This window comes from Orycteropus afer, unplaced genomic scaffold, assembly GCF_000298275.1.
Source record: "Orycteropus afer afer isolate SDZICR_OR568_19922 unplaced genomic scaffold, OryAfe1.0 scaffold00147, whole genome shotgun sequence".
In the NCBI taxonomy this organism is placed as follows: Eukaryota; Metazoa; Chordata; class Mammalia; order Tubulidentata; family Orycteropodidae; genus Orycteropus; species Orycteropus afer.
In genome coordinates this window covers 199617-216921 of record NW_006921734.1, presented here as the reverse complement: position 1 = coordinate 216921, position 17305 = coordinate 199617, and the positions used below count along the sequence as shown (strand labels likewise).

The following is a 17305-nucleotide window of genomic DNA, read 5'->3' as shown; positions in this document are numbered from 1 at the left end:
AACTGCTGTATGTAAAGTGAATTTGCTCTGTAAATCTTCACCCAAATCACAATTAAAAAAAAAAAAAAAGCTTACAAGTAGCCATTTAGATGCAATGATGGGTCTCTCCTCATCCAGAGCAAAAAAGAATGAAGAAAACCAAAGATTCATGGAAAGAATTAGTCCTAGCAACTGGTACACCATGCAATCTGCAGCCTATACGACTATGAGATCAGAAGAATTAGATGGTGCCCGACTACCACTGTCAACCACTCAGAGGGGGAATCTTTGTAGGAGATCTTGGATAAAGAGGGAGAACAATGTGGAACAAAACTCAAAATCATTTGGGGAAAAAAAGGGGGGAGGGGCATCAGGTTTGCTGATCTTATAGAGCCTGGTGGAACCACTGAGACTATGGCCCCTAACTGCCCTTCAGGTCTGGAATTGAACACATGCCTGTGGCTTCCAGCCAAACAAAAGACAGGCATAGGAGTTGAACGTTTACCTGAGGTAGATACACTCCTTGGACAGAACAATCATGGGAGAAAGAAGGGTTGTTTATGCACAGGGAGACAGGGGTGCATGGAGGGATGGACACAGGGAAGAGGTGACTGTTGGGAGGAAGTGGCAGGGGAGCTGTTGCATTGTGGTGAATTGTGGTCAGTGTCATGACATAAAGGGTATGTGAACTGCTGTATGGAAAGTGAATTTGCTCTGTAAATTTCCACCCAAATCACAATAAAAATAAAATTTTTTTTAAAAAAAGTTGGCATTAGAAAAGCCATTTGATCCAGCAATCCCATTACTAGATACATATCCTAAAGAAGTGAGAGCCAGGACAAGAACAGACATATGCACACCCATGTTCGCTGCAGCACTACCTGTTGTTATAGTTATGTGCCGTGGAGTCAGACCTGACTCATAGTGACCCCTCCTTAGGTTTCCAAGGCAGTATCACTACGGAAGTAGATTGCCCAATTTACAATAGCAAAAAGATGGAAACAACCTAGGTGCCCATCAACAGAAGTATGGATAAGCAAACTATGGTACATACACACAATGGAATACAATGCAACACTAAAAAATAATGTAGAATCTGCAAAACACCACATAATATGCATGAACTTGGAGGACATTACGCTGAATGAAATATGTCAATCATAGAAGGACAAATTATATTCATTATTATAAAAAGTCAAGGGAAGGTTTATATATGGAAGGAAACTTTCTTTGTTGGTTACCAGGGGTGGGAGGGGAGAGGAGGGAACACTGCAAAAATGAAAAAATAATTGTAAGTAATTAGTTAATTAAAAAAAGAAATCAAACAACAATTTGCAATGGGCAAATCTGCTGCAAAAACACCTCTTTAAAGGTTTTAAGAGCAAAGGTATCATTTTGAAGACTAAGGTACACCTGACCCAAGCCATGGTATTTTCAATAGTCTCATATGCATGTGAAAGTTGGACAATGAATAAGGAAGACTGAAGAAGAACTGATGCATTTGCATTGTGGTGTTGGCAAATATTGAATACACCATGGACTTCCAGAAGAACAAACAAATCTGTCTTGGAAGAAGTACAGCCAGAATGCTTCTTAGAAACCAGGATGGCAAGACTTTGTCTCATGTATTCTTGGACATGTTATCTATCAGAAGGAGAAAAGACACCACGCTTAGTAAAGCAGAGGGTCAGCAAAGAAGAAGACCATCAACAAGACGGATTAGCACAGTGACCACAACAATGGCTCAAGTATAGCAACAACTGTAGGATGGCACCGGATGGGCAGATGGTACTCAACTATGAGTTAGTACTGACTCTGACATCTAACAGTAACAGTAACACACTGGGAAAATACTGAGTTTTCATCAATCCTTGTCTTTTCCAGGTGAAGTAAGTCTAATTTTGTCTCAATTTTTCGACAGATCCTATAATTTGAAGATCAGATGAGAAACTACATTCCTGTGTTTTATAAGGCAGTCCCTGGGTTATGAACATCCGACTTATGGACAACTCCTACTTGCCCTTTAAAGTGATGTAAATTTGTCCTCACTTTGAAATGACTGAACCAATCCCTACTTGCAACAAATAATTCTTCATCACAATCACCTTCACTTGCCTCATGTGCAGTTTTTAAAGCATTGAAATGACTTCTCTAGCCTTTTCTTGCACTAAAGTAAGACTAAATAAGAATTGTATGCACCTGTTCCAACTTACCTACAAATTCTTAAAGACTCAGTTAGGAAGGGATCTTGTTCATACCCCAGGGACTGCCTGCCTGTATAGTGAGAGAAGTGATGCATCAAAAGGTTATACACTCATTAAACTGTGAAGTCTAAACCTGGCATCAGAATCCATCTCATTTTCACCTCTGTTTATAAAATGTTTTGTCATTAGTAATGATGAGTCAGTACATTGATACATACCCGTAGTTAACATTAAAAAAAAAAACAAACTCTCTGCCATAAAGTCAATTCCAATTCATAGCAACCCCATTTGGGTTTCAGAGGCAGTAAATCTTATGGAAGTAGGTTGCCCAGTCTTCCTTCTGCGGAGTGCATTTGCACCGCCAACCTTCTGGTTAGCAGTCAAATGTCTTAGGCACTATACCACCAGAGCTCCTTTAGTTAACATTAAGACAACTGAAATTAGTTTTCCTCAACTCCACAAAGTTGAAAAGTACTGCTATGTAGGAACATTTTTTCTTCCAATCTAACAAGACTAAATCTAATAAAGAAATAGGCTACCTTTGGCTACCACTTCTACCCAAGATGTCTAATAGACATCCATCCCTTCCAATGGTTCCTCTGTGTTGAATATGTACTTGCAAACCTTCAGCTTTTCTGTAGCACAAAGGTACATCCATTTTCATATGCCACGTTTGAGCAATACATCAAACAAAACACTTGTCAGCATCATAGCATCAAATGCCAACTAAATATTTATACTTATTTTGGTAGGAACCATTCTAATCTGCTATAGCATTAGCAATTTGGGAACTGATTAAATTGTATACATTGCCACTAATTCCAGGAAACATTATTCATTAGAACATATGCTTCATTTGGAAAAGAGATAGCAGCCACCTGTGTTTAGGATTTCTTCTAGTGAACACGTTTTCAATAAATTTAGGTTAATAAACACATGTGAGTTCAGATTCTTCTCCTGAAGTTTTAAAATCCAAAGTGATCAAAGTGTCTTACCTGGACACTGGTCAAGGTTGTGTACTGGTATGCTCTGACAATCAGGTAGTTAGCTTCCACATCTGCTAGTCCCAGCAGGATATACTTCCACCATTTTCTTTTCAAGATGTATAAAAGAGTATCATTGCCTGATTGAAAGAAATCTGAGTAAATACATATTACCTGCAAATGACACCATGCATGTTCATTTAGAGACTAAAAAGTCAAAGCAAGAGTTTCTTGTGTGTTTTGAATGTGATCCCTCTTATTTTCCATTACCCCCAACTCAAACTCCCACAATAGCTCAGCATAGTCATTTAAATTTTTATCTAGTATGAGACCCAAGTTAAGATGTCATCATAGACCAAGTGTTCAGTAAAAACACCAGAGAGAAAGTAGGAGGAAAATGGTTAAACTTCTCTTCCTCATTGTAATAGAAACATAATGTCCGGATACAGGTTTGGATGTTGGCATTTCTGACAACCCAAAGAATAATCTAGGAAATGAAATACTTTCCTATGACTTCATTGGTCATTTAACCTCTATTCATGGACTTCATCAAAGGAAACTCTACATGTGGTCATTCTTTTGGAGGAGGTATGAGGTATGCTTTTAAGTGAAAATTAAGTCAGTGATAAGCTTAGAAAAAAGGTTTAGTGGCATCACTGAAAAAAATACCTTTCCTATACAAATTCTATATATTCAAATCAACTATCTGTTACTTAAAAGTATCTGTCATCACAGGAAATATAGATTTGTTACATATATGAGATGGCTTTATGGTAAGAAACCTACAAGGAAATAAAGACAATGAGAATCTTAAACAACTAATTATCATGAAAACCCAACTAGTAGGAACATCTTGAAACACAATCTTTTTCAACATGGAATGGCATGGAAGGCACTTAACAACCAACCCTTAGAGGGCACCACACCGATGTATTATTAATGAATCACACTGACTTCCTGAAGACCAATGCTCAAAGAAAAGCAAGGCTATTAACAATCTAACAGCTCTATTTCCAACTCCTAAAGCTCTTGCCAAACTTGACATTTGCCCCTTCATTTTCTCTACTTTATAAAAGAAGTTACATATTCTGACACAAAGGAATGACACTGATATTGCAGGGCAGTGAATTTTACTTTTTATGTGGCCTTTCTGGCCAGTCTTATAATTCCCACAAAATGACTGGGTGGAACTATGCAAATAAGGTATGTAAAACTCTTGTTGGGATGGCTGGGACTATGCACATGAAGTACCTGTGGCACACCAAGGGGATTGACTGGTCAGTTTTGCCGTCCCACTAGGTTTAAAAAAGCTAATCCCACAGTTTGAGGGGGAGATCTCACTTCTTAAAGAAGAGCTGGGAGCAGAGGTTCCTGAGCTGAGTACCTCCTAGGCCCAGAAAACAGAGAGCTGTTAACACTAGAGAGCTACAACACTGGAGAGTTAGGATAGTGGAGGTGGCAACATCATGGGATGACAGTCGCATTAGACAGCAGTGGTACGGAACTGGCAAATTGGCTGCAGTGGGTTCCCCAACCCACAGAGCCAGAGAGCTGAGTTGAGTGCCTTTGGGCAGGAGGCTTCCTGGTGGAGTATTCCGCTGGGTACTTATCTACAAACTAAAGCAGTATAACACTTGCCCGAGCAGAGCAGAGGCCAGGCCCAAGTAGGGCCAGGCAGCAGAAGCCTGCCTCTAGGGACAATCAAAAAGAAGCTCTCTTGACAGAAGAACTGTATCCTGAGTCATTCCTGTTACTTCCAAAGTTGATCCTGATCCTGAATTGTAACCTGTTACTTCCCTAATAAATCCCATAATTGTAAGTATGGTCTATGAGTTCTGCAACAAATTATCAAACCCAGGACAGAAGTACAGTATGACATGGGAGGAACTGCTGGTGTCAAAATCAGTAAAAAGGGTTGGAGAGGAGGTATATCTGACCACCACTTCATAGGAATCAACTTTGGGTTGAGCTGATCTTGATTTTCTCTCGTCCTCCTAAAGTCAGACAAGGTCTGATACCACTATTTTACATATATATTCATATTAAAAGAGAATTAAAGAATGCTGTTGTTGTTGTTGTTGTTATTGTTATGTGCTGTGGAGTCGGCCCAACCTTCCTTCCGAGGAGTGGCTGGTGGGTTTGAACCGCCAGCCTTCTGGTTAGCAGTCAAGTGCTTTAGCCGCTATGCTACCAGAGCTCCTGCTGTTGTTGTTAGGTACCATCAAGTCGATTTTGACTCATAGCAACTCCATGTGACAGAATAAGATTGTCCCATAGGGTTTCCAAGACTGTAATCCTTACAGGAACAGATTTCCTATGGAGTGGCTGGGTGGGTTTGAACTGCCAACCATCCACATAGCAGCCAAGTGCTTAACCCTTGCACCACCAGCACTAGTGTTTTTATTACATGCCTCAAATGTACTGAAAATGGAAGTACTGCTCCCTCCCAAATAGTCTGGGTTATCCATTGTCTTTACAGCCCTGAATTAAATCTAATTTAATTCTATTTTATAATGCTCTGCTCTTTTCTCATAGGAAAGTCATTTCTTATGATAAACAGCCATAACACAAAACAATGCTCACAGCCTTGGCTCTGGGCAGCCAGGCTACCTAGGTTGGAGTCCAGGCTCCACCAGTGACTCCATATATGACTTAGAATAAGTCTTAACTGCTCTTTGATTCTTCAGTGAATTGCTTGGCCCTTCTAGCCATTGTCCTCCATTCTGTGATGTTTTGTAAATCCCATTATCCATGTCTGTTTGGGGTGGTGTGGTAGTTAAGGTCCAGTATCAACTTGGCTGGGCAGCTGGTAGTAGTCATTCCCTATAATGACTGGCAATCAACTCTGTGATGGGATTTAGGTTAATGCTGTTGGGGCAACACAGGTGGAATGTATCTTGAGTCCTGCCTTGCTGGTGGGTATAATTCAAATCACCACCCTTAGCTTCCCTGAGGGTATACCTACGAATCTCCTGGGAAGACTCGCTCTCCTCTTGCTCCGGCTTTGTGTCTTGGATCATCCTCATCTCACCCCTAGATTTGGGACAGCAGCCGTCATCTGATCTGCTGATCAAGGTTCATCAAACCCCGAGAGTTGGGAGGATCCGCCAGACCTACTCACGGACCCAGGACTCACCAGCCTCCACCACTACTATGTGAAATGAACCCTTGGGTGTCTGTGAGTTCTGTGAGGCGTTACAGCGAAATACAGAACCCTAAGACTGGGGAAATTACTGGGAGGAGGAGGAGGAGTTAATGTCTGAAATGATGGAGTGGCATGGTAGGTTGGACATTTGGGACATCTTTGACCTCCGCCTCATGGGGACCGGCCTCATGCTGATCTTTCTAAGAGAAATTGTTCAAGCAGATTCCATTTCCTCATCTATCAAATGGAAACCAAACCCACTGCCATCGAGTCAATTCCAACTCATAGCAACCCCGTAGGTCAAAGTAGAACTGCCAAATAAGGTTTCCAAAGCTGTAAATCTTTATGGAAGCAGACTGCCACATCTTTCTCCCACAGAGCAGCTCACAAAAAAAAAACAAACAAAACACAACTCACTGCCGTTAAGTCGATTCCGGACTCATAGTGACCCCCTTTGTGTTTCCAGGTGGTAAATCTTTACAGAAGTAGATTGCCCAGTCTTCCTTCCACAGAGTAGTTGGTAGGTTTGAAATGCCAACCTTCTGGTTAGTAGTCAAATGCCTTAGGCACTATGCCACGAGAGCTCCTTTCACAGAGCAGCTAGTGGGTTTGAACTACCAACCTTTCTGTTAGCAGTCAAGAACTTAACCACTTAACCACCAGGCCTCCTCAGCCAGTGATAAAGATGTTAATTCCTTGTCTTTGTTTCTCTGCCAACATAGAGTTGATTGACTGATGCTCCATCTGGCATTCTCCTGTTAGTTGGAAATACTTATTTTGAAGAATGGGGTTCTTAACTTTTTAAATATCTTTAATATTCCCTCTTTTTTTTAACTTTTTATTGTGATTTGTGTGAAAGTTTATAAGGCATATCAGTTTTCCATTTAACAGTCCATACATATTTTGTTTCACGTCATTGATTGCAATCCCCTCAATGTAATAACATCACTCATCCTACTTCCTCCCTGAGTTTCTCATTTCCCTTCCTCCTTCTTTCCTAACCCTTCCTGCCTTCTGAACTTTGTCTTTGGGCATTTATGCTGCCCCTTAATTTTATCAACCTAAGGAAAAAAATAAACCTGACTTGTAACTGTGTGTGTTTATGTGTGTATGTTTCAATAACCACTCTAACAACAGGTTGGTGCTAATCAACAATTTCAGAGCATTATCCATAAATCTCCAGTCACTACTGTTATAGAATCCAGAGGTATTATACTTTTCTAATAACTTTTATAAAAAACAGTAATAGTTTCTAGTTCTTGGTTTTGTCATATGTCTTATTATAAAAATAACTAGAAACCACATTTTTTATTTTTGTTGAAAAAGGAATTCCCACATTTACCATACCTGATCGAAATGCCAGCATCATTGTATAAACTAGAAACAGCAAGCAGTAGTTGATAAAGCTCTGTAGCATTGGGGTGTTCACTTTGTATCTTTCTGCCAAATACTGGCTGGTGATGGCTGTCCCACATATACACAAGGACAACATTTGACCCAGAGCAATTGTTTTCAAAATATCCCTAAAAAATGAAGGAGGAAATGAGAACAATTTTCACATAAGTTAACCTTTAAAATATCACACACATACACACATATTTCAGTACTAAACACAAAGGGAAATTATAATTATTCCAGTGGTTCTCTATTTCATGTTACTGCTTACATCATAGACATTGAAACTTAATTGTTAAATTTTGAGACATTTTTGTCCTTTTTTATATTCCTAGTTACCCTACCCAACTCCCAAAAATATATATATTCCCCCATCTCATTGACTATCCATTTAGAGATTTTTCTTTTATTGTGATATGGGTGAAAGTTTACAGAGCAAATTCATTTCCCATACAGCAGTTCACATATACTTTGTCTCATGACATTGACTGCAACTTCCCACAATGCCACAGCTCCCCTCCCAGAAAGAGTTACCTTCCCTCCCAGGCACCCCTGCCCCTGACACTGTCCCCCTGTGCATACACAGCCCTTCTATTCTCCCATGATTGATCTCTCCAAGGAGTGAATCTACTTAATCTAAATATTCAGCTCCTATGCCTGTCTTTTGTTTGGCTGGAAGCCACAGGTGTGGGTTCAATTCCAGACCTGAAGGGCAGCTAGGGGCCGTAGTCTTAGGAATTCCAACAGGCTCTATCAGACCAGCAAAACCTGATCCTTTTTTTTTTTTTAAATGATTTTGAGTTTTGTCCCACATTGTTCTCCCACTCTATCCAGGATCTCCTACATAGATCTCCCTCTGAGTGGTTGACAGTGGTAGCCAGGCACCATCAAGTTCTTCTGGTCTCATAGTCACACAGGCTGAGAATTGCATGGCGTACCAGTAACTTGGACTAATTGTTTCCATGCGTCTTTGGTTTTCATTCTTCTTTGCTCCACTTAGAGATCTTTTTAAATAATATTTTATCATGTTTTCAGCGAAAGTTTACATAGCCAATTAGGTTCCATACGACAATTTCTACGTAAGTTGTTCAGTGATATTATTTACTTTTTCACAATGTGGCAACAACAACAAAAAAAAACTCACTGCTGCCAAGTCATTTCTGACCCATAGCAACCCCTCCTTGGGTTTCTGAGGCAGTGTCTCTACAGAAGTAGATTGCCCAATCTTCCTTCCAAGGAGTGGCTGGTGGGTTTGAACTGCCAGCCTTCTGGTTAGCAGTCAAATACCTCAGGCACTACGCCACCAGAGTTCTCAATGTGTCAACATTCTCCTTAATTGCATTATAGTTTTTCCATTTCCAGTACTTTAGTTTTCCTGTCCCCCTTGTCATTTCATCTTTGCTTTAGAGTAATTATTGACCTGTTGGTCTCACATAAATGGTTATTTTTAATGGAGCTCAGTACTCATGGATAACAGCATTTATTTTTTTGTGCTGAAATGTTATTTCACTAAAAGATGACCTCAGGGTATAGTTTCAGTTCAAGGTTTCAAGAATATCTCAGGGTGATAGTCTCAGAGAGTCCTTCTGTCTCAACTGATCCAATTAAGTCTAGACTTTTTAAGAAATTGAATTCTGTTAGACATTTTTCTCTTGTTCTATCCAAGTCCATCTATTGTAGCCCTGGTCAGAAGGGTTGGTAGTAGTAGCAGGGTACCATCTAGTTCTTCTGGTCTCAGAGCAGATGAGACCGTGCCTTATGAAGGGTATCAGGCTTTAGGCTAGTTTCATCTCTGAGACTTTGGTTTCCTTCTTTCTTTTTCACTCCTAACGAATGGACCAACAGTTGTGTCTTAGATGGCCACTTTTTGATGACAGCATATACTATTTAAAGTACAGGTGTATGTGTGTGTCTCATTTTTTAAAACTCAGCTTTAACTCTAGTTTTAAATTCTCTCTGCTCATGTTTGATATTTTATTATCCTTTCATTCTCCCAAAAACCTGAGAGTTACTCAACTGCTCCTCTATAAACAGTAGTTTTTATGGTGCCTGGACATTAAAATCTCAGAGTTTTTGAAATCCCAATGTCAAGGCTGCAGCCCAGACCAATTACATTACAATCTCTGGGGGTGGGTCCCAGGCATCAACAATTTTCAAAACTCCCCAGCTGAAACCAATGTGTATCCAAAACTGTGATGTGTAGAAGAGTAAGACCCAGACCTTGCCTTTGACATTGGAGTAAAGAGCCACCTTAACAATCAATTACAAAATAGCAGACTATTCTAAATCCTGTAACAGTGGTGCAAGCAAAGTGCTATGAGAGCACACAAGTACTGCTAATTATTTCCAAGTGAGGGAGTTAGCAGGCAAGGGAGAAACTGGAAAACGCTGCATTAAAGAAGCCATTTTTAAGTTAGGTTTTGAAGGAAATAAAGGACTTCTACAGGAGCTCTGGTAGCATAGTGGCTAAGGCACTTGACTGCTAACCAGAAGGCTGGCGGTTCAAACCCACCAGCCACTCCTCGGAAGGAAGGTTGGGCAATCCTACTTCCGTAGTGATACTGCCTCGGAAACCCAAGGAGGGGTCGCTATGAGTCAGGGCTGACTCGACGGCACATAACAACAACAACAACAACAACAGGAGCTCTGGTAGCATAGTGCCTAAGGCACTTGACTGCTAACCAGAAGGCTGACAGTTCAAACCCAGCAGCCACTCCTGGGAAGGAAGGTTGGGCAATCTACTTCCGTAGTGATACTGCCTCGGCAACCCAAGGAGGGGTCACTATGAGTCGTGGCCAACTTGACGGCACATAACAACAACAACAACTGGTTGCTGTGGGCAAGATTTATGAAAAGAGAACTAGTCAGAGAATCCAATTAGAAAGTAACTATAACAATCCAAGCCATAGCGAGATCTGAACTAAAGCCACATCTATGTGGACAGAAATTAGAGAATGGTATAAAACATGCCACAAAGGTACAATGTACAAGATTTAGTGACTGTTAAATCTCAGAAGGAGGAGTTAACAATGATCTCTAGGTTTCTAGCCTGGATGACTGGATGAACATGAGGCTACTGATCAAGACAGGGAACACAGGAGGAGAAGTGAATTTTGGCAAGGGGAGGGGAGTAAATTCAATGTGAGAGCAGTAGAATTTGAGGTGTCTGAGATAAGAAAGTGAAAAACAATGCAAGGTTTCTGGCAGACAGACTAAAGTAGTCTTCAATGAATCTCCACTTCCTCTTCATTTTTTTCAATGACTGTGCAATCCCCTCCTCCTGAGTGTAGGTGGGCTCTGTGAATTGCTTCTAAGAATCAGAATACAACAAAGGTGACAGGTTGTCATTTCTGTGAATATATTATATAAAACTTCTGTCTTGCTAACAAATTCTATTGATTCTCTCCCTTGCTGGCTTTGGTGAAGTAAGCTGCCATGTGGAAAGGCCCATATGGCAAGGGACTGAGGGTGGTCACTGGCTAGCAACCAGCAAGGAAGTGACACCCCCAGGCCAACAGTCCACAGGTAAATGAATCTTACCAACAACCATATGAGATTGGAAACAGATCCATTCCTAGTCAATCCTTCAGATGAAACTCCAGGCCTGGCTGACATGGTGATTGCAGTCTTGTGAGAGACCCTGAAGTTGAGAGCTCCACTAAGCCATGACTAGATTCCTGATTCCTAAAAACTGTGTCTTGTTTTAAAGCCAGTAAGTTTTAAGTAATTTGTTATACAGCAAGAGTTAATTAATACCAGATTGTAACTCTGGAGTTCAGGGAGTTTAGACCATTTCTGTTTTGTCCTCTATTACATATCCAGTGCCTGGCACTTTGCAGTCATTCAATATATATTTGTTGAATAGATGAATATATGTACATGGATAAAGAAATCACCATATATGCCCAAATACATGGCACTCTCAAATATAAGATATTTCCTTTTTTTTTTTCCTCAGTGAGTTAGAATAATCAGAGAAACATGAGAAATAATGAGAATACCACAACACAGAGATTAAGAGAGGAAAACACTCTAAGAAGGAAAGGATCATCAATACCGTCTTGTCAAAGCTTCAGAGAGTGATGAACAAATTTGGAACAAATAAAGGTGATGGTTAAACAACATGATGAACATAAAGTAATGTCACTCAACTTTACATGTAAACCATGTAAAAATGCAAATGTTCTGTTACGTATATATTTACCACATTTTTAAAAAAATAACCACAGAGAAGAAGTGTTATAATAACTAAAGAGATATAGTTGGATTGGCAAACTGGAAATTGCTAGAGATCTTTGAAGAGAACTTCTTCTGTTAGTGGTAAAGTCCAAAGTCAGATTCTAGTGGGCTGAGTGAACATAAATGTGGTAGCTGAAGTTGTAGATATAAATGAGATTATGAAAGTGTAACTAGAAAGCAAGAAGAAAAGATGGGAAGAAAGAAGCACGCTGGAGAAGAGCAACACCTAAGGGTCAGAGGCAGAAGAGGAATTAGAGATGTAGATGAAGGGGCATGGCCAGAGAACTGGGGAGAGGACTAGGAATGAAGAACACTCTGGAAGCCAACAGAAATGTTTCAAGGCAGAAGTGCTCTCTAGTTTGAACTGTAGCAAGTGTCTCTAAAAGCTCTTTCTCCTCTACTCTCACTCTCCCCAAATTCAGTCTTCAAACCAAATGGTCTATCTAAATGTTAATCTGATGGGATAGTTCCCTTGTCTAAAGCCTTTCAGTGGTTCCCCTTTGCCCTGAAAGTAAATCCAAACTTTAAAATGGCCAGCAAGGCACTCCATTATCTGACCCCTGCCTAACTCTCCAGCCTCATCTCAGAGTTCTTTCATACAATTTAATTTCTTCTTAATGAATTTATTATTTAAAAAAAAAACTGCTGTCGAGTCAGATCTGACTCATAGCAACCCCTCAGTATAATGTATAATTAACATGTATCCATGTATCTACTCACCAGCCTAAGAAAGAAAATCACGGCAATATCAATATATATTGTGTTTTCTCCCTATCTCTTGTTGTTGTTGTTGTTGTTATGTGCCATCAAGTTGGACCCAACTCATAGCGACCCCTCCTTGGGTTTCCGAGGCAGTATCACTACGGAAGTAGATTGCCCCATCTTCCTTCCAAGGAGTGGCTGGTGGGTTTGAACCGCCAGCCTTCTGGTTAGCAGCCAAGTGCCTTAGGCACTACACTACCAGAGCTCCCTATGTCTCTTAGCCCTCCTGATATAACTACCATCCAGAACTTGGTATTTATCATTCTTGTGAATTTCTGCATACATTTCACTATTTATGTAAGTATCCCTAGCAATAAATAGCAGTTTTTCTTATTCATAAACTTTATATCAGTGGCATCATATAAATGTATATTTCTGCAACTTGCTGAGACTTTGAGAGAATTATCTATATTGATATATTAGTCATAGTTCTTTCCTTTCCTTTACTAGTATACTCACTGCCATCGAGTCGATATGACTTGTGGCAACCCCTCCTTGGGTTTCTGAGGCGGTATCTCTACGGAAGTAGATTGCCCACTCTTCCTTCTGAAGAGTGGCTGGTGGGTTTGAATACTCCACTAAATTAATGTCACACTTTATTTACCCACTCCTTCATTGATGAATATTTAGGTGATATTCCAATATTATCTTTTGGCTTTTATAAACAATGCACATGTCTCCTGATGTACATATCTAAGAGTTTTTCTAGCTTTCAACCAACTGGTGCAAGTAGGATACAGATGTGTAAAGACATAATTACTTTAGCACTCAGGATGGCCTGATGGCGATTCCAGACAGTTGCCTTCCGCTAGGAGCACTGAACTCTGAGCACTGAGTCTCCTACAAATATAATGACTTTCTTGTTTGTATTTTGAAGATGAAAGGAATCATTGCTCTGGAGATACACCAAAGAGTGGAATCATTGGTCCTGTGGTAGAAATATCTTCAACTTTTACTTGTTTTGCTAAATTGCTCCTTAAAGGCTTACATTACTTCATGCAGTTTAATCCATTTCTCTCAAAGGGAAGGAACTGAGGAACCTCAACCCTCAAGGCGGAGGAATGCTGTTAGGAATGAACCAAATCCAAAGATACTTTGTTAGGCTATTGAATGGAATTGTCACCAAGTTGAGTAAATGGTTATGGAATGCTCCCACAGGGGCAGTATTCTTTTTTGGAGAGGCTCCACCTGCCACAGACTGATGAGGTAAGCCAGATCCAGGGGTTTCTATCTTTCTCTTGTGTTCACATCTTCTTGAAGGAAGCATGGTCTGCATTGATTCTGGGTTTTAGGTTTCCCCATCCTAGACAAAAATAATTCACCACTTGGTCCTGTAAGTCCACTAAGGGTCTATAAGAATGTGAGACCAAAGCCAAAGAGTAAAAACGTACAGCCATTTCATGTCATCTTTCTCAGACACATACATCCTTCAGGGATATGTGGGGAAAGGTACCTGGCTGAGAGAATGGTTCCACTATTCCTGTATTTCATGGTCAATTATATTTTCAAAGCATGCATTCTCAACATATTCCTCACAACAACCCTGAGGGAAATAAATTTGCACCCATGTTACAGAGAGGGAAAATCAGACCCAGAGTGGTTCAGAACTTGCCCACAGTCATGCACTTAGTAGAAGGCACAGCAAGTGGCTTAAATAGTTAATGCTCTTAACTATTAAAAGACTAGATTGCAGGTTCAATTTGTTTAAAGAAAAGGATTTATGTAAGTTTCTTTTTCTCCCAGGAAGAAAGTCTTAGAATTGCAGAACTTTGGGATTGGCCACTACAGTTACCAGCCTATTTCTATAAATTGAGGACACAGGCTCAGAAGAGGGAAATTTTTGCCTCAGATCTTACAGAAGCAGAGTCAATGCCCAAATTTTCTGACCACTAGATATCTGTTCTCTTTCCTACAGCATATGTTCTTGGGATACTAGGAGGGATAATCCCTGACAGTCGCTATCTTCCCACCTTCTTTATCTCTATCTCTTCACTCTCCTTTCCAGACATCTTTCTTCTTAGCTTCCTTCACCTCTCTATTATAATTCAATAACAGAGTCTATACTAGAAAACCCCCTCTTTAAAAGATCCTTGTGCTTCACCTTGCTTTCAGGAAAGAATGATTCTAGCATGACTTTTCTCCTACCAGTATTAACACTGCTTCCCTACATACCATGGCAGAGTTGGTTGTCTAAAGCACAACGCACTGAAAATCTAATCAGGTGGCTGACAACATAATCAAATGCATAAAAAAATTCATATCCCATAATGGACTTGAAAGCAATTATAAATATGAAATAAGTGAGAACAAGACACGTGGAAGCACAAAGGCCTGTTCACATATTGACAAAATCCCTCTAGCAAGCTCATATTTGCATTCTAAAATAACAGAATTAAGCAAGCTGTCCTCCAACTATAAAGTATAGCCCTCTTCTTAAAAAAAAAAAAAAAAAAGTCACAAATGGAGTATGTAGATTTACAAGAATGCACTTCCCTTGGCTCCAAATCATAATGACCTCATCTATAATGGAAAAGAGAGCTATAACAAGAGAAGTTGGAGCAGGTGGCGGTTGAACAAAGAAAGAAAGAAAGAAGAGAAACACTCAGACTTGTAGTGGGAGATACCAAAGACCTTAAAACAATTTGTGTTACTTATGGCTTGACAATTAAGTATTCCCATTTCACCACAACGTCCTACTTTGTGTGATTTCTGGACAGAGGGACGCTCTACAGCATTAACAAAACCATTCCCCTCTAAGGGAAGTATCTAACCATGGGATATATCCTGTCAGAGTTATTTAGACAGAACTTTTACTGAAGTAAACTTCAATAGCAGGATATGGTCCAACTTCAAGAACTGTTTCCCAAAGCAGCTTCCCACTGTGGGAAACAGGCCAACAGATAAAACAAACAAACAAACAAAAGCGATGGAACAAAGAGGGTAGGGTGGGAAAACAGGTAGAGGATAAGTTAAGTAAGGGTCACTTCTAAGCACATTACTCTTTGATAGATTATACCGGCGGAGCTTAAGGAATGAAAGAAGAAAGATTTATAAAATCCATAGCCATTGTGTTGATTCTGACTCATATCAATCCTACAATCCTAGAGAGCAGAACTGCCCATAGGGTTTCCAAGGCTATAAATCTTCACAGAAGCAGACTTCCTCATCTTTCTCCCGTGGAGCGGCTGCTGGGTTCAAACCGTCAACTTTTTGGATAGTAGCCAAATGCTTTCACCACTATGCCACCAGAGCTCCATGAGCTTTAGGAATGAAAGCAGAAATATTTTTAATGCAGTTTATTTCTCCGTTTTTCCTTCCAAAAACCATAAAGCACATATCTTAAAATGCGTCCCATCCCAAAACACATTCTTACACATATATTTTCCAAAGAAACCACTGTTGTTGTTAGTTGCCTTTGAGTTGGCTCCAACTCATGGTGATCCCATGTAAAACATAAAGAAACATTGCCTGGTCCTATGCCATTTTCATAATTGTTCACTGTGTTGGATTGGGTTCTCTAGAGAAACACAAAAACCAGCAAAGTATATATATATATATATATATATATATATATATATATATATAGAGAGAGAGAGAGAGAGAGAGAGAGAGAGAAAGAGAGAGAGAGAAATTTATCTTAGATAAATGGCTCACAAGCATGTAGAAGCTGACAAGTTCAAGCTGAAAAGTTCGTCTCTGGAGGGGGATGGGGCCCAGGGGCCGTCTGGCTTTCACACGCACGACAGAGGAGCTCAAGTCACAAAGTTCGTCTCTGGAGAGAGATGGGGCCCGGAGTCGTCTGGTTCCCGTAAGCACAACAGAGCCGAGAGAATCAAGCTGACACGCAGTGCGCTGGTCGCTGTTCCCAACAAAGAATGAATCCGAAAACCTCCAGGGCGAGCAGCGAGCTGCTCGCTCCAGGAAGTATATAGTCCGGAATGCCGTTCTTCCAGCTTGTCCCTGGGATAGCATTGCAGGTAGGCCACACCCCGGGGAAACTCCCCTTAGGCAGACCGGCTGCTTAGAACTCAGTTATGTGATCCATCATGGGAACCACCACTCACAACTGGAGTCCAGCCAAGTTGACACATCTTCAACTATCACATTCACATTCTTGAGTCCATTATTGTGGCTCTGTGTATTCTGAGTATCTTCCAACAAAGGGGGCTCATCTTCCAGCACTATATAGGATAATATTCTATAGTGATCCATAGAGTTTTCATTGGCTAATCTTTGCAAGTAGATCACCAGGCCTTTTTCCCTAGTATGTCTTCATCTGTAAGCTCTACTGACACCTGTCATATTTGCTGGTATTTTAAATACCAGTGGTAAAGCTTCTAGCATCAAAGCAACATATTAGCCACCACAGTACAGCAAACTGATAGGCAAGTGGTGGAATGAAACCAAACCTTTCATTCATTTAATCATTTAGCCAACTAATTGATCGTGTATTCTTCAAAGTTTGTTGTTGTTGTTGTTGTTAGGTGCCGTCAAGTCAGACCCAACTCAGAGCGATCCCTTCTTGGGTTTCTGAGGCAGTATCACTATGCCAAGTAGATTGCCCAACCTTCCTTCCAAGGAGTGGCTAGTGAGTTTGA

The 17305-nt window shown here is 40.4% G+C and overlaps 1 protein-coding gene across 1 annotated transcript in view; it reads right to left on the bottom strand.

Moving 5' to 3' along the window:
- Positions 1-17305, bottom strand: part of SLC35F2 (solute carrier family 35 member F2) — a 92097-nt gene that overhangs the window by 22086 nt on the left and 52706 nt on the right. Inside the window, exons 2-3 of the mRNA XM_007945985.1 lie at positions 7659-7834; positions 3179-3306 (exon numbers count right to left, since the gene is read on the bottom strand). Of these exons, the coding sequence (XP_007944176.1) occupies positions 3179-3306; positions 7659-7834 (304 nt within the window). The remainder of the gene's footprint in view (positions 1-3178; positions 3307-7658; positions 7835-17305) is intronic.